This window comes from Thunnus albacares, chromosome 19 (assembly GCF_914725855.1).
Source record: "Thunnus albacares chromosome 19, fThuAlb1.1, whole genome shotgun sequence".
Classification (NCBI taxonomy): domain Eukaryota; kingdom Metazoa; phylum Chordata; class Actinopteri; order Scombriformes; family Scombridae; genus Thunnus; species Thunnus albacares.
The window spans coordinates 19,440,552-19,463,544 of NC_058124.1; the positions used below are offsets into that span (position 1 = coordinate 19,440,552).

A 22,993-nucleotide genomic window follows, 5' to 3' on the forward strand; every position below is an offset into this window, starting at 1 on the left:
CCTCTCTCTCTCTCTCTCTACGCCTGCTTGTCCTCAAATTATATTTCTGGCAGATTATTCCAGCAAGAGGTGTTTACAGGATGTCAGAACCCCCCCACCCCCCCAAGTGATGATGCAGGCAACCACACATTTCCTTTTTATCTCTTCTGCTTTTAATTCAATGTTGACAAAAAAAGAAGACATCACATCATGTTTTTTTTTTGTTTTTTTTTTAATTCCTGTACAATAAATTACAATCCAGATTTCATTCCGACAGTCAGTACTTTGGTCTGTTTGTTAAAAATGATTCCCTTTTTCATGGTCAGGAATTTCTTGTAAACATCAACATATTTTTTTTTTGTAGGCACATACAGCACTTGTCAGCAGAAACCTCATAAAATATCTCTCTGTCCCCACCACCCCCCCAACATACATCTCACACCTTTCACACAAAGACACACTTGGCTGCAGGCACCTCGGCATGCTCTCTCACATTCACCAGCGTCCCTTTCTCCCTCTCTCTCTCTCTCTCTCCCTCAGTGGGTGTAGAGGGAAGCGGTGAAGACGATGTCCCTGCGGATGGCCAAGGAGGCCTTCTCCATCTTGCTCCCCAGGACGGAGTCTCCCACGATGCGCGCAGCCTGCCGCACCTCCTTCAGCACCTCGTCCAGACGCTGGATGCAACGGACCACCGTGCCCTCCTGGACGTCTGTCAGCTGGGCGATCTCTGCGAAAGGCTGGTGAAGGGACAAGCGAAAGAGGGGGGGGTTTGGGGGGGGGGGAGAGAAGGAGAAAAAAAAAAGCGTGAAATGACATGGTGAGATGGTGTGTGTGATGCAAGAGGAGGGTTGCGGAGGTGAGGAGGGAAAGCTCAGTAGCTTAAATCCAGAAGAAATTACAAATTCTGTTTGAATGTGTCTTAAAGATGTTAAACTATAATCCATTTTAGAATTAGATAAGAAACTAAATGAGATAAGCACTGAGATCTCATACTGTATACTGTACGGATAAGTATGGTGATAAGATATATGACTGGTCCATATTATTAAAACACTTTGATTTTAAGATAGAGATTGTGAAAAGTTACGCACAAAAGAACCAGACTTTTTATCTTATATTACCAAAATATTAAATCTCTTTTGATGAAACTAAAATTGAAACCCATTCACACCTGATATCAACATTCAATCTGCATCTTAATTAGAGCTGAAGCACTAAATTGATTGATTAACAGACAAGTAACAACAACAACAAAAAAATTAAAAGCAAAAATGCAAAAATTCTCTGGTTCCAGCTTCTCAAACTTGACTATTTGCTCTTTTATGATGATTGATGATCATGATTATCTTCTATGATAGTTAACTGATCATCCCTGAGTTTTGAACTGTTGGTCAGACAAAACAGGCAATTTAAACATGTCAGCTTGGGATTTGAGAAACTGTTATTCCTCTATTTTCTGTCTGTTTATAGACCAAACGATTCACTGAATAACATAGCCAATCATTGGCAGATGAACAACGCAAATAATCCTCAACTGCAGCCTTCACCTTAATACTTAAAGGACCAGTGTGTAAGATTTAGTGACATCTAGTGGTGAGTTTGCAGATTGTAACCAACTGGATACCCCCTTCTAAGCATGTAGGACAACCTATTGTGGCTGCGAAACCCTTGAAAAACGCAAAAAGGCCCTCTCTAGAGCCAGTGTTTGGTTTGTCCATTCTGGGCTACTGTAGAAACATGGCGGACCTGCTCCCTCTATAGATATAAAGGGCTCATTCTAAGGTAACGAAAACACAACGGTTCTAATTTTCAGGTGATTAAAAACTAATGAAAACATACTTATGATTTCATTTCTGCCAACAGATGCCCTAAATCTTACACACTGGTCCTTTAATACATTATCTGAATCAAAAACCTTTACATTTATACTCAATATTAATAATATCAGTATCTGTATTCTGCCCACATAACTTCTCAACATCTTCCAGATGTGGTTTAGACATCTGGCCAATTTGATAGCTTTCTGACAGCAATGTGTACAATCACACCAGCTAGAAGTGCGTTTTTTTTTCCTCATTCAGATAAAACATCCAGATACAGATCTCATGTTAACGCCAGATGTAATTGTCAAAATCGAGTGCAACAAAGGGTTAAATCTCACCATGCCTCTGGCCCAGCAGTACACCACCTCTGTCAGGCCAAACTTGAACTGGCCTACAAACTCCTCGGCCGTCTGTGGTATCCCACATTCCCTCTGCAGCTCTCCGATACGCTTGGCCACTGACAGCACGCGATCGATACCCTGAAAGAAAAGGGGGGAAAAAAGAGACAAGGAAAAGACGGGAAAGAGTAAGTTAACCCTGAAAGACACATCCAACTCTCACCTCTTGGCGCTATCACAGAGAGAGACAGCGAGCGGTTTGTCATTTATGTTCAAGAAATCTGTTTCACCGCTCTCTTAGGGCGGCAGGTCGCCACAGATACAGACCTCAGGTCATCACTAATTTAAACCCTCATAAAGCACTTTCATGTATCAGGGGCCGTTCACAACACACACTGACACGGCAAAGACGTATCTGACAAAGACGAGTGAATTAATAAGTGACTTGGGTGAGTCAGGTGAAGTGCCTTTGCTGTCTTTTCTGCAGGGGAACGATGTTATGCATCAAATCTGCACAAGTACGATGTAATACAATGTGAGTGTGTGTGTGTGTGTGAGTCACACATGGAGGAGGCAAAGTCTGTACACACACACACACAAATCATGTTCATGCTTTCTGTGCTACATGAAAAGACCACTTCCTTCTTACCTCCTGCAGCGTGTTGGTAATGTGCGGCTCCACCTGCGTGTTCTGTGTGAAGACCAAACAGGACAGCAGGGCGGCGCTCTCCTCGGGCGCCAGCGGGCTCAGGACGTTTTCGAACAGCAGCTCGGTCAGCAGCAGCTCGTGGCTGCTGATCTGACAGGCCACCCGACCCTTCAGCTGCACCGCGCCGCTGCTGTCGACGTACTGGAGGGACTGCAGCACCTGAGGCCGACAAGCAGGGAGATAAACCTTTTAGTCTGAACTCACCGGCATGCAAATGATTCATTAGGGCTGGACTCAATGAAAACACTACTTTTAATGGCATGTTAGAGATAAAAACTTTAAGAGAATAAAGTTTATAAGCTGAAGTCATGCTCACCTGACTGTATAAAAATGTGTGCGTCATGTCTGTGAGTGTCTTTATGTGAAAGGTGTGTATATATAATATCCCTTCTGCCAAATTTACTCAGACAAAAACAAACATTTCTATCACAAGAATATGGTCAAGGCACTTACAGAGATTGTCTTTCTATGATTTCTAAGCAGATTTATCAATATTTATGAATGTTTATATCTCTGGTAAGTGTAAGTCACACTGAATGTAAAAAAAAAAACTCGAAGGAGGACGACTTTTGAGCCAAACTGCCGCTCATCTCTCCCTCCGCGTTTGAAAATGTCCGACTTAAACAAACAAAAAAAAACCCTGAAAGGATAACAGTATCTCACAGAAAGGACTCCAGTCAGTGATTTCAAAGTACTAAAATTAACTCTGTGGGACTGGAAAGTGACCTTATTCGGAAAAATACAAAATGCCCCGACAGAAGCAGGTCTGGGCAGCGAGTCAAGTGTCTAATCCAAACCTTGATCCTCTGGTGGTATTCAGGCAGCAGAGACAGAGACTGGTCGGACACCAGGAAGAGCAGCTTGTCCAGCTCCTCCTGCACACTCATCCTCTCCTTAACTCGAGCAAACTGAAACACACACACACACACACACACACACACACACAAACATACAGGTTACTTAACTCAAGCAATACTGCAGCACTTGACCTGATTTCAAGGCAACCAAAAAAGCAATGCTGCATTTTAGAGGAGAGGAAAACGTTGCCTATTGTACTCTTGTTGACAGCGCAGGGGAGTCTCTTGGAGAAAATGTTGCATAAACCCACCGAGGCCAATTACTGTACACTAACAGCTTGCATTGTTGAGCATACTGCCCTAACCGCTGCTTCCCAATACCCACAATGCTGCATAAAGACACAAGGAAGTGTGAATCTACAGTGATGAGAGGAGACAATGATACAGCAAGTAAGAGCTTGTTATCTTGCAAAGTAATGAGAGAGCTTGTGTGTGTGTGTGTGTGTGTGTGCAGGTGAGATGGCTCAAATGACACGCTGTGCCTGTGAGACAGTGATGAGCTGACTCTATGAGCCTATATGGGTAATTATAGACACGGCCGCCGACTCCGATTCTCGCATCTTATCTCCTCGACAGGCCACCGGGAAGACAGGATACACGACACAAAAAGCAGAAATCTTGTGGTGAAGTTTGATGTCGTTATTGTGAAATTAGAGGCACGAAGAGAAATGATGGAAGATTAAAGGAATGAAAAGGGACAAATGAGAAACGGCGTCAAAAGGAGGCCAATTGCAAGTAAGTGTCTTATTAAAGGGTATGATGCTAATTAGCTGGCAAAACAATGAAATAAAACACTCGCCTCATCGTTCAACTTGAAAAGAGCGCTTTCTTCAAGGACCGCCTCGGTGATTAAACGCATCAAGACATGCAAACACACACACACACACACACACACACACACACACACACACACACACACACAAACCTGCTCCGCGAAAGTCGGCGAGTGGATGCAGTTGAAATCTCGGAGGCTGTCCCGCAGCACACGGAGCCGCATGGAGTCTTCGACCACGTCGACGCTCTTCAGCTGGAGATCGTTCACGGGGTCAAGGGTCCCTATCCCGCTGGGGTTGGCCTCGGCCAATCGCAGGAGCTCCTGGGTTGCCGTGGAGATGGCCTGGCCGGGAGGGTCATGCCTGGAGGACGAGAGAGGGTGATGGAAGGTGAATAAGAAATGTCGAATAAACCAAAGACAACCACCTGTTATCACATGATGACTTCCATTCTTTAGGTCATGTGACGACAACTACAACAACAACTAAGTGAGCAAACTCTTTACTTTGAAGAAGACCATGAGATGTCATAGAAATCCCCCCAAAAATGCTAGTAAATGGACCTTGGGTTAAGATTTTTTGTCAAACAAATATAAACAGTTCAAGTGTTTTTATATACAGACTAGATAAAACACATATTTCATGTCACTACTTTGGCTTTTACGAGGCTGGAAAGAAGGACACATAAAAAGGGAAAATACTGTAAATGGAGATACTAGATTTGTCTCAATTAAAAGAATAATTACATAAAATGGCCCTCACAGAGTACCATATTTCTTGGTTTTAATACAGAGGGGACAATTAGACATTTCATTTTGCTAAAGAGAGACATCAAACATGCTGTTACACACACCTGAATCGTGGCTGTTGCCTCTTGTTGTAGTTGTCGATGATCCTGTCGGGAATCACTTTGAGGGTTTTCACTGTGATGGCAGTGATGTCCTGTAGCTTCAGCTTCTGCACCGTGTGGCTGCAAGGACCTGATGCAAAAAAAGAAAAAAGCTCATTTTACTGCTCTGTAAAAGCATCAAGAAAAAATCACAAAAATGCAAATGTGTGTGGGAGGTTTTAGAGAACGTGCGGCGCTCATGAAAACCGGAGGTTGGAAAGACGATTCAGAGCGTTAACGAGAGGAAACCAAAGTGTCTTTGTCAGCTCGTCCTTCGACCAACCTTCAGGTATGAAGAGAGCCGTGTTGTAGAGGTGAGGGAAAGCGGCGTTGTCGTCGCCCTTTCCTTCCCCTTCCTCGTTGCCTTTGTCACAGATGATGAGAGCCGTGAAGGTGCGATTCACAGCGTCATTGGACACCTGGCACAGAGACGAAACGGGAGATAGGATGTCAGATGTATAGATATGATGACTGATGTAGGAACAGGCCTACAATGTTCACACAGATACAATGTCTTTAGCTACATGGTGGCTTAAAGCATAGTGACCCTACATTTCCTTTCTGTGTGGAGTTTGCACGTTAACCCCGTGTGTTGGTTTCGTTCTGGTGCTCCAGTTTCCTCCCAAAGCACAAACACATGCGGTTTAGGTGAGATTGCCTGCAGGTTTGAATGATTTTGGCTGGGTGTGTGAGCTCTGTAACAGACTGCTGACCTGTCCAGATTGTACATTTCCTTTTGCCAAGTGTATGCTGGGAAAGGTTCCAGCCCCCTGTGACCCCAAGCACTGGGCATACTGGGCGTCTAATAAAGTAATTAACATGATTTTACTACAATTTCCTGTTTTCTTATTTTTGGAGACTTGTAATTGCTTTTTAATCATCCCTGACATTTTATCGTGCAGATAATATCAGCTTCATGAGTCTGTATCGCTGCCTAACTGTTTAACTAGTGCCCAGTAACTGAAATAAGTTTCACATTGGGCACATTTTCTGTCCTAAACACGTTGTCACATCCTGTTTTCACCCATCTCCTCATATATATGTTGGGTAACTTAGTCAAGTGTGTTTAAATCCGTAAATCTTAAGCTGAAGGTATATTATTTATGTCTATTACATTCTATAAATTTCTACCTTATTTTATTGTATTTTAATGCTGTGTTTGCCAATATTTTAATTTTAAATGTGTTTTATATATGTACTGCATATACAACGATGTGAAGAACTTTGAGCCGCATTGTTTGTATGAAAGGTGCCATATAAATAAAGTTCATTATTATTATTATTATTATTATTATTAAGTTTATTAAATTCATCTCATCACCTCCATATTGTTAATATCTATATATTTATATATTCTAAGAAAAGCCTACATATGGACATGAGTTATTAGCTTATTATATCCTTCTTAGTATTGTTATCTGTTTTTTTTTTAGTATTGTTTTATCTGTTGCCTGATTTTGTTGCTTTTGTCTGCAACTTTTTATGCTGCTGTCTTGGCAACATCTCCCTTGAAAAACTTCAATGGGACTTACCTTATTAAAAAAAAAAAGTTTAATAAATTAATAAAACAAATGCCTAATCTCTGAAGTCAGAGCATCAGCGCTTCTGTTTGCTCGGATTTAGCTGAAATGCAGAACTGCAATGTCCCTATCAAAACAAACAAACAAACAAAAAAAAAAACGCATTCCTAATTTATATTCGGCACATCAGTCTGCCTTCCACATCTTTTTACACCTGGCAGGACTTTAGAAAGCAGTTCAGATGGATCTCTGTACAGTATGTCATGTTTAGAGAGTGTTTGTTTATTCATCTGTCGTTTCTGTTCGAGCCACCATGAAAAACTCACACACACACACACACATACCTGTAGGATAACTCCCAGTGCGTTGAGATGCTGCTTATTGTTGACTACCACGACTCGACCCACAGACAGAGCTTTTAGCCCGTTGACAGACTCGAGCATAGCGCGCTGAAACAAAAGACAGCGGTCAGGAAATGCAGGAAAACAAGTGGGATATTAAAGTTGTACGAGTTTGTGCTTCATCGTGTCTGTTTGCGTACCTGCAGGGCTTCGGTGGTGGTCCGTAGCTCCGTCACGGTGTGGTAGTAAGACACCAGGTCTGACAGCTGGCCGTCTGTATCCAGAGGAGGCAGAGTGGACAACGTCTGCTTCAAATGGCTGATCCGTTTCTCCTGGGCCTAGAGCGGGAGAACGAGGAGGAAGAGGAAGAAGAGGGGAGGAAACGGAAACCTTTTATAACACATTTGTCAGCTGTCATGACTCAGGAAAGATGCGAGAGAGAAGAACGAAGAGGAGGAGGAGGAGGACAGGAACAGAGATTAGAGAACAATAAGAGTCAGCAGCTTTAACTGTGACAGAAACATCCTGGAAAGAAAAAAAAAACATCCTCATTTTCTAATCTTCACTCCTCTTTCTTCCTCTTTTTTTATGCTGAATTTTACACGTACGGTATTGCGTTTATGAAGCATTTTGTTGTGCTGGTGTGTACTTGAGAGGTGTTTGTTACCTGAGTGTCTCTGTGGCTCTCAGAAAAGCTCCTCCTCATCATGTCGGTCACACGGAGGGCCTCCACACGCAGCAGATTGAGGATCATAGTGTAGGTCAGTCTGAACTGGGACTGGAGGATGGTGGGTTTACCCTGGAACACACAAACAGGATGTCAATTAAAGAGAGAAAAAGTCAGTACAAAAAAGATAACATTTCCCCATATGTAGCCTTTTTCTGAAGCCATTTTCTATCTTTTGTCTCACTAAACCACAGACAACTTTATTCATTCTCAGATTTATTTGAAGCTGTTAATTTGAGGATTAATCTCAAATTAAGGATTAAACAAACAACACAAAACAATCAACATCAACAAAACACAGACACACAAACAGAGCTCTCACAAATCTGAAATCTCTGTGACATGCATCATCTGCACAAGAAATAAAATAAATTAACAACTGTCTGTCTAAATAAAATTGTCAATAATACTATTTATAACTAAAAGAGTAAAAAAGGAAAAATATATATTTATATAAATTGTTAATTGTCCTCTCTTTTCTCTTTTGTTTCTTCAATTTCTCAATTTACTGGTGTAATACATAAATGCACAGATCACTTTAAGAACATCTGTGACTGGTGATATTCTCTATTTTTGTTATTGTCAACATATCCTATGATGAAAACCAAAACCACAATGTGTTGGTTAGTTCTGTCAATACTTTCCAACTTCCCTACACTCTCTGTTACCCATTCGTTTCTACTGAAGACATACATGTAAATCCTTTAACACAGCTCACATATTAGAAAAAAAAGGCTAAAACAGCTGGGTACTGTAGCTTTTAGCAACATTGTGGCTCACTGGTGTGTTTTTTAATAGTTTCTGGACAACAATAAAGGTCTACAACACCGAGGAATAAGCTCTATCCTTCTTTGGCTACACTGGCAACACTTGTTAGCAGGGGTTTGTTGACAATAACAAAAACATAGAACATCACTGGACTTTTCCTTCACGGTAAAATTACTTTTCCTGCTGATCTGCAACGCAAGCTCATTCACTGAAAACGATTAGGAAAGAATAGAGTACTAGCCACCATATTACAAGTCAAGAAGACATATAATAAGTCAAGAAGATAAAGCTCCTATCAGAGATTCATTTCTGTTCAGGAGCTCACTGATTAAAATCGAAACAATGATCTCCACAACTGGCACAGAGGGAAGGTGAGTTAAAACTACCCATTCATCTATTTAATTAAATGTTAAATGAATAACCCAGCATGAAACACAGCCAAAATAAACAAGAGGTTGAGATCAGCTTCAAGAGGTTATAAATATCAAGAAATGTTGATCGGAAACTTGCAGAAGGAGATTTGATACCACACATAATGATATATATATATATATATATGTGTGTATATATATATAAACCCTGGTGGCAAATATGGAGAGCCTCACCAGCATCATGACATGCAGATCCGACATGTCGTGAACGCCCGCTTTGCAGAGAATAATGACGGTGCCGGTGGCGTCCAGACCTCTCCTGCCTGCTCTTCCCGCCATCTGAATATACTCACCTGAAAAGCACAGGTCAAAATATAAAAAGAGATATTAAAATTCTGTTGTTTTTCCCCCCAACTCCCATTCATCCTCGGAGATGAAAGAGCATAATGAATGCTGGTTCAGATGAAAAGAAAGAGAGCACCGTACCGGGCAGCAGATTTCTAAAGCCGGTCCCGTCGTGTTTCCTGATGCTGTCGAACACCACGGTCCTGGCAGGCATGTTTACTCCCATTGCAAATGTCTCAGTGGCAAACAGCACCTGGAAAAAACGATGACAGGATGTAGAAGGACAGTTTTAAAGGGCAACATGTATTTGCAGATTTTTTTGAGGTAGCATTTGGACACGTTTGGTCATTTTGGCATATATTTATGATTTGATGCCACAGAATTATAAAAAAAAAAAAAGTGCAGTTCATCTAGGGCTATCAAGTGCTCATAAATACGTGTAATATCTTCTCTTCACCCTGCTGAACCAGTCTAACTCACCTTTACGAGACCTCGTGAGAAGAGCATCTCAATGACCTCCTTCAGTATCGGCAGGATCCCGCTGTGATGGACCGCTATTCCTCTCTTCAACAGGTCCCTCATTGTCAGGATCTAAACGTGACATTTTTAAGTGTTAATATCACATGTTATGGTTGATTTTTATTGTTAATACAACATTTAAAAAGGTCAAATCTACATACATATACCTGTCAGCCCTGATCACAAAGTAAATAAGCATGACAGAAGAGCATCAAATCTGTTCCAATTATGAAATTATAAGGAAACTTGTGTTAAACCAGCAGCAACAATTTAGAGCAGCAAGTAAAATTGGGTTTATACAGAAAAAAGTTTTTTTTTCTTGTGTGTTTTTATGTATTTTTACTTTGTGCATGTTTTCAGTGCTCATATTAGCTACTGTTGTACAAATCCTTGCTGTGCTTTAACATAGATTGTTTAACATGTGTCTCTGTTTGCACTTTATAATCTTGTTCAGAAAGGTATAACAAATATGCCATGGATTAAGATTTCTATCACACAGATGCTCCATTTGCCCAAATTAGATTCTGTTTAACCGTGAAAAAAAAAGAAAAAAGAAAACACAGAAACTGGGAGATACACTTAGCTCTGGATAGGTGTGCATCGAGTATACTGTGTGTTTTTCAGGTGGTGAAAGTGCATTTAAGTGTTTTAGACCATAAGTTTGGGGACTGAGGGCAGACCCACAGACTGGCGAGGTTTCTTAGAGTTTTTAGTTACTGTTTGTAGCCAACAACACATAAATTGCCCAGTGCAGCAAATAGAGAATCATTTCTTATCTCTTCCTTTGTGAATAACATGCTATACCTAAGGTAGCTGTCTGTACAAAACAATAATTAAACAGAAACATTAAAAAGAAATGATCATCCATACATTGTGCGCTCTTTACCTGAGGCAGCTGTCTGTCTCCTCCTCGCAGGCGACTCAGGCTCTTCTGGAAGAACGAGTGGATCTCCGCCTTCTCTATGGAGGTGGTCATGTCCATGGACTCCAGCGAGCGGGCGTTGTCGTCACAGCGCGTCCGAGAGAAGGTGAACGCGACCACGGGGGTCTGCTGCCGCTGGGACAGGAAGTGCAGTAGGCTGAGCCACACCGCTCGGTCCTGGAGGGCAAAATACGGAGAGGGATGAGAGTATGGAGGGACAAAAACAATGAATAAATTACAAAAAACTAATTAATAAAGCATATTATGGGTAGCTTTAGAGTCTGTTAGAGAAAGGAAGGGAGGAGAAATACCTGACTAGCTGTGGTGTTATGGGAAGTGTTTTTCGTGCCAAAAGTTTGGGCGTGTTTACTGGTGCGCTCCTTCTTGGCATCAATAGCTGCATAGTACCTGAGCAACAAACACAACTCGCCTTATGAGGAAACAGCTTTCCGTGTGACTAAAACAACAATAATCAAGTGAACCATCTGTTCCTTTTAACCTTGAGAAATGAGAAAAAAGTTGTACCCTTTAGTGAGGAAATTGCCCGTAGGATCCACCAGCAGGAACATCTCTTTCTGAGTCTTAGTGCTGTTTCCAGTGTACAGATGATGCTCCAAAGGCACAGGTCTCTTCAGTGTGCTGATCACATAAATATGCCTCTTCTTAATGCGACTGGGGATGAAAGTTGGGAGAGGGGAGAGAGGGAAATGTTCAAAAACGCAATTGATATTAGGATCTTGTGCCTCGTTTTTTTAATCAGTTTTGTGTATGTTTCATTAAAAAATGATCGTAAGCTTTACTGTTGCTTGACAAGTTGTCAAGTGTGGAGCACCTACCCGATCCACTCGCTAAACTCCAGGGCGTTTGGCACTGTGGCGCTCAGGAGAATGATGCTGACATGATCGGGAAGCATAATCAAAACCTCCTCCCACACAACGCCTCTCTGAGGAAACAAAAGGAAAGGTAAGAGAGGAGAGGAAAATGGTCGTTCTTGATTATTATAACATGAAATCTGATAAATGAAGGATACGGAAAGCAGGTTCCTGACCTCGGCATCGTTGATGTAGTGAACCTCGTCGAAGATCACCCACTCCAAGTCTCTGATGACCTCTGAGCCGTTGTAAAGCATAGACCTGAGAGAGGCAAGCGAGAGCAAGAAATCTAGAAACTTTTTTGGTTAAAATAAAGCAACATGACTCTAATATTTGTAACAAACAGCCCGAGTACCTGAGGATCTCAGTGGTCATGATGAGGCATGAAGATTCAGGACTGAGCTGGACGTCGCCCGTCAAGAGTCCAACGTCCCCGAAAGTGTTCTTAAAGTCTCTGAACTTCTGATTAGACAAGGCCTTTATAGGGGAGGTGTAGATGGTCCTATCAGAAGACACGAGCGCAAAGAGAGTCAGATTATGATTTGGATATACAAAAAGTACATGAAACAAGTATTAGTAAGATATCTTAGATCCTCAAAATAGACAAAGTCATGACTGTGTCTTGTATGTTTGTCTTAAGTATTGCTTTTGTCTTTAAAACATTAAAAAAAATATATTCAAAAAAAAAGAAATAAAGAAAAAAAACCCTGAGATATCTACATATATATTCTAATATATATATATATAGCATATATGAGGTCACGTTTAAAACACTACTATAAATAAAAGTGTGATCATTTAAAGCCACTATGTGTAGGGTTTGAAAATTTCTGACTTTGGTGCCCCCCAGTGGTGGTGTCAAAAACTGAAAGTAACAGGTCGACTGAACGAGTTGTCACTGGACTGTCTCATTTTTCAACAAACAAACAAACAAAAGAAACAGTATGCAATCAGGATTTAAAAGGAGCTACTATCACATCAAAGTCTGCACATAGTGGCTTTAATTCAGTCGTAGCAGTATATACACACCTTGTCATGTGTTTCTGTGAGAGGGCGATGGCATATTCGGCCACCACTGTTTTGCCAGCTGACGTGTGCGCAGCTACGAACACAGACTCATGTGCTTCCAGCCGCAGCACAGCCTGTTTCTGGAAAACATCCAGCTCAAACGGCCACTGGAGCAGAGGAGGGAAACAGAGGAGTTATTACCAGATGCTTAGCCAGGACAGAAAGTGCCACGACTCACATATATATTTACATATACACGGAAACAACCAATAAAACAGGAGAGACCAAATGACTTTTTTTAATAAATTTGGGACAAATGGAACAAACAGAGGCACAAAAAGACATTAGAAAACTATATGTACCTTGAAAGCAGGGTTGGGGATGCGTTTGTAGAAATCATCGCAGGGTGAAGTTATGTCAACAGGGATGGCCCATTTCTTATTCTCCACTGGCTTCTCCACTGGCTTCTCCTCTGGCTTTGATTTCTCATTTTTTCCCTTCTCTGGGGGAGAGGAGGATGACACAGCATCCTGAAAGTGGAAAAATAGAAACCAGATTTCAATCCAGCTCATGTTTGGCCAGAGGCAACAGCATACTTGGAGTTTAGGTTTTATAAAAAGGTATGGCCGGAAGAATGTGATTGAATTTAGTTTGCAAAAATTAACCATCTGATGTATCTATACAGAATTCACTACAAGTTGAATATCTGTCATAAACAAATTTCTTCTTCATATGTTAAATGTCCATCTGTGAATCCCAGCAATAAACACTTCCTGCCTATGTACAGTGTATTTTATGGACTGTATTTTCATCTCATTTTTTCTCTTTGATGAATTTATGACTTAATATCACGTTTATGAACAAACTCATCACAGTTAGCTTGACAAAACGTGCATTTAATGGACACAAAATTCTACAACACCTCCATGTATCCAGATCTCTTTTCAAAATAGTTAAATGTAAGCTCAAAAGCTAAACATAAATTGACTTGCAATTTGCTTCATTTCTACAGTGACACCATATTGATACATTTAAAATCTGAAAAGAAATTAAACCATTAACAGCTAACTAATTATCATGGGTGAAGAAATGCATGTCAGTTATTAAAAAGTAAATGTGGTACCTTGATGCCCAGGTCTTCAAGGCTGTTTGTTCTGGGTAGTTTAGGAGCTTCCTCACTTCCTTTGCCTTCCTCCTTCGCCTCCGTCTCAGGTTGCAAGTCAGGGATGCCATCAAATGTGGACAGGAGGGACATGAGGTTGACCTCTGCCTTTGCCGTTTTGGCATCTTGAAATTGAAAAAAAAAACCCAGAAATGAATGAAATAGTAATTTGTAATTTTAATCCCTATAAGCAAACTGACAAGATATCCAGACAAACCTTTGTCAGCGAAGTCCATCCCCGCTTTAAATCCAGGAGGGACTCTGAGTAAATCTGTGGGGGAAAAATAACAACCATAAAGAGCTGAAATAACTGCAGAAGTCTCACCATTATTTTACAAAGCTGCGAACCAAATTCAAATTTAAAAAAAAAAAAAAAAAAAAAAAAAAAAAAAATCACCATTCTCAAAGTCTATGTCCTCCTCCAGCTCAGATTTCTTCTTGATTTGGTCCAGAGTAAGTTCCTCCATACCTCCTGTGAAGTGGCGGAGGTAAATAAGATCATAGATTACAACCAATACATTGCAAAATAATAAGGATGAAGGGAAACCTCCTCACTTTATCAACTCAAAGTGGAAATTTTGTGAATGAATCTATCTCACCTGGCTGGAAGGGGTAGTTGGTGTTGCTTCCTCGAAGGCTCTCTGAAGGAGGTCCGGGTTGTCGTTGCAATGACAGCGAGTTCTTCGCTGAGAGACCAGTGTTCTCCAATAGCACCTAAAGGTGAATTAAAGAAGAAAAAGACCCAAATACATCTGAATAAACTTTTAACTGGTTTAAATAGATACTGCATTGGCCCAGAGGAGTTATACCTCAGCATCTTCTCAGTTGGGGATGATTTTTAAAACTGGATTACATTATGCTTTGTAAAAAAAAATGAAAGTGATAACAGTACGGTTGGAGAGTAGGATGCTGTTTATGTGAGTTACCTCTGTGAAGTCCAGCAGCATCCCTGTGGTTGGATCTCTGATGACGGAGAGCTCAGAGTGGAGCGGAGACGGAGCGCACTTAAGCAGAGAGTCGACATTAATATCTCTCTGAGTCACTCTGGAGGAGACGACAACACAACTATTATATCTTATTCAGACATAAAGTATGTAGTTATTAAGTATTCTTATGAAACAAATTGAATGATTTGAAAATAATTTGAAAATCTTGATGAATTTATCTCATCTGGATTGCTGCTAATTAAGTAATTTGTTGTTTTAAACACCAGACAACGTATTTTTAATTATCTGTTGTTTTGGTCTTGCAGCTAATAATGTTTGTGTTTTTCCTCCACTTTCATAATTACATTAGATGAGGAGTTTAATTATTAGTGATTAAATGATAAAATTTTAGTTGTAAAACTTGAAAGTTATTCACTAATTATCATGTTGTTCTTTATGTTGTTTTGAAATAGACTACCCATTTGAAAAATACAAAAACAAAACAATAAAAAAGATAATTTTTATTTTATCATTTTCTATTTAACAAACATTTATATACAGAAACCACATGATATATCTGCCGACATTAATTATCTGCATTTGGTTAAAAAAAATATGTTTTTTGTATTGTTTTATACAATGAGTACAAAAATCAATTATACATGTAGAATGACAATACATGCACATTAAATTGTGCTTCATACCAAGTATAAGCAACTTGTACCCCCTCTCAAGAAAATATTGGTGAATATTTTAAAAAATACTGTTTACTATTTAAACAGTCAGTGGTATGATTGTCTATAGGAATACATACTTGAGAAACTTCTGAAAGGCAAAGTCTGTGTCATGTATAGGAAGCCAGGCAGGGTCCCGTAAAAACTGTTTCTCCACTTCTGTCTCCAGGTTCAGGCTGGTGGGGGGCAGCCCATGGGGGAGCTGCGGAGAGAAAGATGAGATCAGATATTCAACTGGAGGAATCTCCATGAGTTAGCAGTCAAAAACACAAACAATGTAACAGCGACATGCCAGGTTGAATCACATGTACTGTAATACTCCTCTCTCCCTCCCCCCTCAAGTTTCTTTTCGATCTCTACTGCCGACTATCTGCTAAAAGCAAAATACCAGAAAAATAATATAATAAAAGAATTCAAAAAGTGACTATTAAGAGTTAGACAGTGCAACTAAACAAATGTGTGAAAAAGTGTCACTTTTCTAATCTGATCTGGAAAAAGATGTGATAAAAATATGAATATCACAATGACATTTAAAACTACCCAACAGTATAGGCACAATCTGTGAACAAACTGTAAACAAAGGGTAGCCTCACCACCAAATATCAAATAAATAAATGTTAATACATCCCACTTAAACCTAAGTTTTCAATTTATATGCATAAAAAAAATCAGAAAATGTCCTTGTTATGTCTAACAGTCTAAACCCCAATGATATTTAGTTTACCATCATGTATGATGAAGAAAAGCATTAAATCATCACATTTGAGAAGCTGAAACCAGCAAATTTTTGGCATTTTTGCTTAAAAAAAATGACTTAAATGATTATTTGTTTAATGAAATATTTGCCGATTAATTTTCTGTTGAATGACTAATCGATTTATAATTGCAGTTCGATTTATAATTGAATGCTATTTCTTTTGCAAGTGTTGGCAGCATTTGCATGAGAATGTTTCATGTTTTTCTCTTAAGGATACACAGTACTGTGCCAATGTATTAGTCACTTTAGATGTTTAGATTCTTAGAGTCCTGCAGTAGATGGTTTGGCCCCTACAGAGCCCTGATCTCAACTTCATGGAGGCAGTCTGGGATTAGATGAAGAGATAGAAGCAACTGAAGCGCCTAAATCCAGAAAAGAACTGTGGCAAATTCTTCTGTGGATTAAGATTACACTGCTGAGACAGACCAGATAAACATGCACACAGCCCTGGATGTATAGTCTGTATTCCTGCTTCATACTGACCGTACTCTGTGGAGCTAAAGGCTGACCGGGGAGGGGATGCGTGATGAGTTCAAATCTGCCAGAGCATCCCATCTCCAGCAGGGACAGTGAAAGGTCCATGGGGCCCGGAGGGGGCACATCTGCAGAGAGGAGAGAGCATGAATGGGCCAAACCAACACAATAAGGCTCCACATACATGAAGGGTGCAACCAAGAAGATGCAAATGCTAAATTAATTTAACCCTTTTAATTATTATCATGTGTTCAAGAAAGACTGAACAGACATTATTAGAGCCTTGGTAGGTCAGTAATTAGCTTAATACTAAATCTATGGGCATGAGGCAGCTGAATGGAGCACTGATTGACAGCGAGCTCGCCCTTTTAGCCACATCATCATCACCTTCATCATCATAATAACACATTAAGCTACACCAGCGATGCATGTTAGCAAGATACAACGTCTTTAAAAATTATTATGCTTTTAAGGCGTTGGCTTGACATTTAAAAAACATGCAACTTACTTATTCTGTCCATGTCTCCCTTCTCGCAGCTGGGAGCTAAAAGTTGTTGCCACTAACTAGTTGTCGCCCCGGAAGTTGCTAGATGTGACAAGCGGAAGTGGCTAGTAAGCTAAGCTAAAGGCAACAAAAAGGATAAAAGTGCGTTTAAACTGTTAACACGGCACCTGTTTTTAATACCGCAGCCTAAAATATATAATTCATTTTTGTATTACGGCGGCATATGGTTTCATATGCTTTGCTAAATGCGTTTATTAACATTTTTGTTGCAAAAAAAGAGAAACGCCACAAACCGCTACTACGTCACATTCACGCGTCGGTGTTTTTGTTGAGGTCGGTAAATCTGGTAAGACAATGAATTAGATCATAACTATTAAATGTTTTGTGAAGTGGTTGCAAGAAACAGCTTTGGTGATGTTTTATCACTCAGGCAGACAGGAAATTTACTTTCTGTGTTTTCTAAGTCAGCTTCATTCTCTTGGAAGAGGGCTATGTTTTGATTTCTGGTTAGCTAATCAGCTAGCTCACTTAAGCTAGCAACTGTGAACGAGTTGAATTATTTGCAGGTTTGTTAGTGATTATTTAGTGTTAGTAATCCTGTATTTGTTGCCACTTGTTCATGCCGTTGTCTGTGTTGTAGCGGTTATCATCATGGTGGTGTTTCCAAGTTCTTTGACGGAGGAAGAAGAGGCCCTGCAAAAGAAGTATGCTAAACTCAAGAAAAAGGTAGTTATGGATTGTGTGGTCATATTAACCACATTGAAATAAGTGTTATTGCCAGGAAAGATTTTGCATTTAGTTATTTTATTAATAATGATATAAATTAGCACCTGCCCTCAATCCATCCATTATTCTTTTTTTTTAACTGTGTCCTCAGAAAAAGGCACTGCTCGCCCTGAAGAAGCAGAGTTCAACTAACCAGACAAACCAGAGTGGACTGAAACGAAGTAAGTGTAATAAATGTTTATTTATGTATTTCAGCTCTAAGCTTTATTCAGCCAACTAAAAGACACTTAACTCACCACCAGCACTTCCAGTATGGCTACACATTGTTCAGAAGAATTTAAAAAGCAAATTAAAACACAGTGATACAAGAATGGAGGTAAATCATTAATATTCTGACCATAAATATTACAAATAAATGAACAATAGATAAAATACATTTGCCTTGCTTGCATATTTGTGCATTTGTACTCACTCAATTTGACCTAATTTAAAGTAGAGCATATTCAGAAGTGACACTTTTATTCCTGCAAAAGCAGAATGGCCACTGCTTAAACATGAGATATACTGAATAGTTACTAAGAAGAGACAGAATCAAACATCTTGAACACTTATTTACTTTACACTTTCCCCTCATCACAGCATTGTCGGACCAGCCTGTCGTTGACACTGCAACAGCGACAGAGCAAGCAAAGATGCTGATCAAGTCGGGCGCCATCAGTGCCATCAAATCAGAGAACAAGAACTCGGGCTTTAAACGCTCTCGAATGCTGGAGATCAAACTCAAGGTGGGATATAATATACAGTATGAACCATTAACTTAAGGTTATTTGTGGTGGTGCCAAGAAGGGGACATATAGTCATGTAATGGAGTGAAGTGTGCCATTAGAACATAGAGCGGCAAGGATTAGTCGATTAATCATTAGTTGCCAACTATTTTGACAATTGATTAATAGTTTTAAATCATTTTTTAAGAATCACAGTCAAAATTCTCTGATTTCAGCTCCTTAAATGTGAATATTTTCTGGTTTCTTTAATCCTTTATTATAGTAAACTGAACATCTTTGGGTTGTGGACTGTTGGTCAGACAAAACAAGACATTTTTGGATGTCAATAGATTAATTGATAATAAAGATAATCATTAGTTGCAGCCTTATTAATATGTTATATTTTGGTATTGGTTTGCACAGCACATACAAATACATGTATTGAAAAACACAAGGAATCAAAGAAAAATCGGCAGTTCAATAAAAGACTTGGAGAAAGCACATATGAGAAGTTCTATGTTGTTTCAGCAGATTGTTAAACAGTTTCTTCCTTTGTTTTGGTTGCTCATGTATTTTTTTTGCTCTTTATGTGTCACAGGACCCTGAGAAAGGCCCAGTTCCTGCTTTCTTACCATTCCAAAGGAGTGTCTCTACAGATGAAGAGCAACCTGAGGTATACAGGAGATAAAGCATGGAAATTCAATACTGCAGAGCATGAGCCACTTTGTGGATTGGTCAATAGGTTTCTTTCTCATGTTGCATTTGCATTGTTGCATATTGTTTGACTGAAGAAAAAAATCTTGCTGTGACACACATAAAGTTAGGTTTTGCTTTCAGAGCTCTTATGTAGAATCTTTGACCTTGCAGACTCCAAGTAGTAGTATAAAAAAGGACACATATGCTATGTTCTATATACATTTTCATATCAAGGCAAGCTCAACAGTTTGAAATTTAAAAAATAGGTCTAGTGTTCTGTGTTGCACTTGTGCTAGCAACCAAAGATGCAAATTATTATTGGCTGGACTGCAAAAGCGGGGCCAGTCCTATGAACGTGAAAGTCTGTGACTGACTGACTGACTGAGTGATGAAGTTACACAATTGGTCGGCTGAATGCCACCACTTCCTGTATCCGTTTTAAATCAAAAGCCCTCCAGCGTTTCATACACGGTCCAGCCATTTACTAAGTTTTGACCTAGTCTTGTTTTACTCTGATGTTATCAAATTTGTTTTGTGCTTCTTCTAGTCTGCAAAGAGAGCCCACAGGAAATCTCTGTATGAGAGGTAATGTTTAAAATCCACAAACAATAAGTAAAACACTGTTTAATCCACTGAATCTGTGTGAATCTCTGGGTGTAACATCATTTCCCCATGTGCCCCTGCAGCTTCGTCAGTTCACGTGACCGATACCGGGACGAGGACGATGGAGGCGGCATGTCATCCAGCCGTGAGATGGACAGGGACAGAGAGAGAGACCGTGACCGAGAGCTGGACAGAGAGCGGGAGAGAGACAGAGAGAGAGACCGGGACAGGGAGAGAGAAAGATGCAGGGACAGAGACAGAGACCAGGACCGTGAAAGAGACAGAGAACGAAGCAGAGAAAGGGAACGAGACCGCAACATGGACAGGGAGAGAGAACGAGATGGACCGTTCAGACGTGAGTAACCATCTTCTGATGATTAGTGTCCCGTACTTTACAATTTGCAGTAAATTTCAGCAGTCATACAGGGAGAAATTCACTGATAGTTAATTTAAAATCCGGAAAGGGATCATGGTTCATGCAAGGAAATGTCATTTTTCTCTTTTTGTTTTTATTCTCAGGGTCAGATTCTTACCCAGAGCGGAGAGGGGTCCGGAAGGGGAATACGGTGTATGTTTACGGGTCTGGGCTTGTTGAGGACAGCCTGCGCTCTGCTTTCGCTCAGCATGGCAACATCATCGACCTCTCCATGGACAACCCACGCAAGTATGGAACAATAATATTAAGCTGTATGCACATACTGATCATCTTTACCTACTGCTGTATAGTAAATCTCTGCTATAATCCACTATCTACTTTATTATATGCTACACAATCCTTTCCTGTTTCTGTTTTATTGTGGGATACAGCTCTGATTTGTGGTTTCTGGTCCTCTTTCTAGTTGTGCATTCATCACATTTGAGAAGATGGAGTCTGCAGACCAGGCTGTTGCTGAGGTTGGTACCAACCTAGATAAAATTTAATTTGGAATAATGTAAATGGCACCTTGCATAACACAGCAACAAACAAGCAAAGGACTTGGCAAAGAAATAAGAGTATGCATGTAATTCAGAGTAGAATAGGCCCTCAGCCGACCAGTTAAACAGTGAAACAATTAGTAGGAATAAATAGATAACGTGTGTGTTGTGCAAAGTAGTCGCAAAATAAATAGAAAAGTATTTAATTAACTGAGTTTGTCCAACATAATCTAATTAGATGCTAGATCTGATTAGGAGATTGTAAGTATATTTAAAAGAAGGGTAAGATTCTGACCAAGGACGTTTGTTGCATACCTCCTCTTTCTCCCCTTATTTCATGTTATCTATAATAGAGGCATAAAAATAGGCACAAAATGCCCAAACATGTGGAGGCAGGGTCCAAAGTTTTTAGAAATGTATGTAGTTTAATGTCTCGATGTAGTCTGAAATTAAAGCATAGAAAAAATAAACAATTGTAGATTTAAAAAAAAAAAGAAATCATGGAATCTTTTTAACAAATTTTAATCAAATATTTTGACAGACAGTTGGGACAACTATAGGAATTGTTTGCATCAACTTTAGATGCTTAATTTACTTAATTGCTGTAGAAAAGATGTAAATTGTAAACCTATTATGTGATTTCTGAAAAAGCGTTTTAAAAAAATATCATTTTTACATTAATCACAATTATTTAAAAAATTTTTTTTTTTACCTCTGACAGTTTACTCTTTACCTGTATACCATGTAAGATTATTCACTGGACTTGAACTGCTTAAATTTATATAAAAACTGGAAAAATTAGAGTGTTATAAAACTTTAGACCAGTAGTGTATGAAAAAAGAAAAATCAAGCGTAGTATTAGGTCGAGAAGTGCACTTAAATGGCTTAAGTGGTTTCATTCATGCTTCACAATCACTGACTCATTCATCAGCTGTAAGTTTATCAGCTGACTAGTAACGTTCAATCATATTCATGCAGGTGTACAGTCTGTCACTCTGCTGATACACTAATAACTGCTAAGGTTTCGTACTGATTTAATGTTCATGTATATGGTTAAAGGTGGGATTAGATCAGGAAATGTTGACATTTAGAGACACCCTGGAGGTGTGGGGATTCCCCGCTCAGGTAGCCTGAGCTAAACTAAACTCATCGTGCTGTTTTTGTCTCACAGTTGAATGGAAGCACGGTGGGAGACATTCACATCAAAGTCAGCATCGCCAGGAAGCAGCCTATGCTGGATGCTGCTACCGGCAAATCTGTCTGGGCTTCTCTGGGTAAACGCAGCACTCTAACTGTTTGTTTAGACATCGATCAGACCCCCCGTGTGTGTCTGCACAACATGGTTTAACCTTCACCACCGTCTCTCTCTCTCTCTCTCTCTCACAGCTGTGCAGAACAGCACGAAAGGTTCCTACAGGGACAAGAGGAACCAAGTTGTGTACAGTGAAGATTTCCTGCGATGAAAACAAAATGGACTATTGTTTTTGTATTTTGGCTTATAGCTTGTCTTTTTTTTTTCTCTTTTAATGACCTGTTAGGTTTGCTGAAGGTGTTCATGTTTCAAGATAAATACAAAACTTTCTTGTTTTCTTTTGAATACTAGATCACTGTATTTCACATGACGACTGGTATGTCATGCTGTGTGTGGCAGCTTTGCTCATAAAACTACAGATCTTGTTCTGTGGAGCTCAATAAATAGTATCCATACGTTGTTACTTTGAGTGAGAGTTTCATGTCAGAGTGGGAACTGTATCCGGTATTGCAGAAGTAGATAAAAAGTAATACATAAACAAAGTCTCAATGATAGGGTAGAGTGGGTGGGTAGAGTTGTTTACAGACTTTTATTGATCAGTTTTTTACTGATTATGCATTCATTAATCAGGTAAATATGTATCCCTGTTGTAATATCCCCAGACTTGCGTCACAAGAAATGTAAATATTCTAAAAATATAATTTCCCCCTGACGTGAC

The 22,993-nt window shown here is 39.7% G+C and overlaps 2 protein-coding genes across 3 annotated transcripts; one reads left to right on the plus strand and one right to left on the minus strand.

Annotated features, from left to right (window-relative positions):
- Positions 1–174: 174 nt before the first annotated feature.
- On the minus strand, positions 175–17,423 carry skiv2l (SKI2 homolog, superkiller viralicidic activity 2-like). Its single transcript, XM_044335201.1, has 29 exons — positions 17,323–17,423; positions 16,824–16,942; positions 15,664–15,785; positions 14,850–14,967; positions 14,523–14,637; positions 14,321–14,395; positions 14,141–14,194; positions 13,885–14,048; positions 13,124–13,291; positions 12,783–12,928; positions 12,109–12,255; positions 11,930–12,014; positions 11,718–11,824; positions 11,407–11,553; positions 11,193–11,289; positions 10,846–11,058; positions 9,921–10,031; positions 9,582–9,693; positions 9,330–9,448; positions 7,897–8,028; positions 7,430–7,567; positions 7,233–7,337; positions 5,652–5,787; positions 5,333–5,459; positions 4,632–4,842; positions 3,647–3,757; positions 2,790–3,008; positions 2,141–2,281; positions 175–716 (listed from the first exon to the last, which is right to left on the minus strand). Exons 1-29 carry the CDS (start codon positions 17,333–17,335, stop codon positions 516–518), a joined length of 3,753 nt encoding a protein of 1,250 aa, XP_044191136.1. The 5' UTR covers positions 17,336–17,423; the 3' UTR covers positions 175–515.
- A 139-nt stretch (positions 17,424–17,562) lies between these two features.
- nelfe (negative elongation factor complex member E) lies at positions 17,563–22,738 on the plus strand. Of its 2 annotated transcripts, none has more exons than XM_044335202.1 (11): positions 17,563–17,665; positions 17,960–18,045; positions 18,197–18,266; positions 18,685–18,830; positions 19,408–19,482; positions 20,053–20,090; positions 20,192–20,463; positions 20,628–20,772; positions 20,948–21,002; positions 22,195–22,297; positions 22,410–22,738. In XM_044335202.1, the coding sequence occupies exons 2-11, from the start codon at positions 17,971–17,973 to the stop codon at positions 22,484–22,486; spliced, it is 1,056 nt and encodes a 351-aa protein (XP_044191137.1). In that variant the 5' UTR covers positions 17,563–17,665; positions 17,960–17,970; the 3' UTR covers positions 22,487–22,738. The 2 variants fall into 2 exon arrangements, with proteins under 2 accessions (XP_044191137.1, XP_044191138.1); XM_044335203.1 differs by lacking the exon at positions 17,563–17,665 and adding an exon at positions 17,740–17,885.
- Positions 22,739–22,993: the final 255 nt, after the last annotated feature.

Bases quoted from the DNA above. Each gene is read 5' to 3' on its own strand.
- skiv2l (XM_044335201.1), bottom strand. The intron at 13,292-13,884 runs GTACCACATTTA...TTCCACTTTCAG, and splicing joins TTGAAGACCTGGGCATCAAG to GATGCTGTGTCATCCTCCTC. The intron at 12,929-13,123 runs GTACATATAGTT...CCTCTGCTCCAG, and splicing joins TCCCCAACCCTGCTTTCAAG to TGGCCGTTTGAGCTGGATGT.
- nelfe (XM_044335202.1), top strand. From the start codon at position 17,971: ATGGTGGTGTTTCCAAGTTCTTTGACGGAGGAAGAAGAGGCCCTGCAA. The intron at 18,046-18,196 runs GTAGTTATGGAT...CTGTGTCCTCAG, and splicing joins ATGCTAAACTCAAGAAAAAG to AAAAAGGCACTGCTCGCCCT. The intron at 21,003-22,194 runs GTTGGTACCAAC...TTTGTCTCACAG, and splicing joins CAGACCAGGCTGTTGCTGAG to TTGAATGGAAGCACGGTGGG.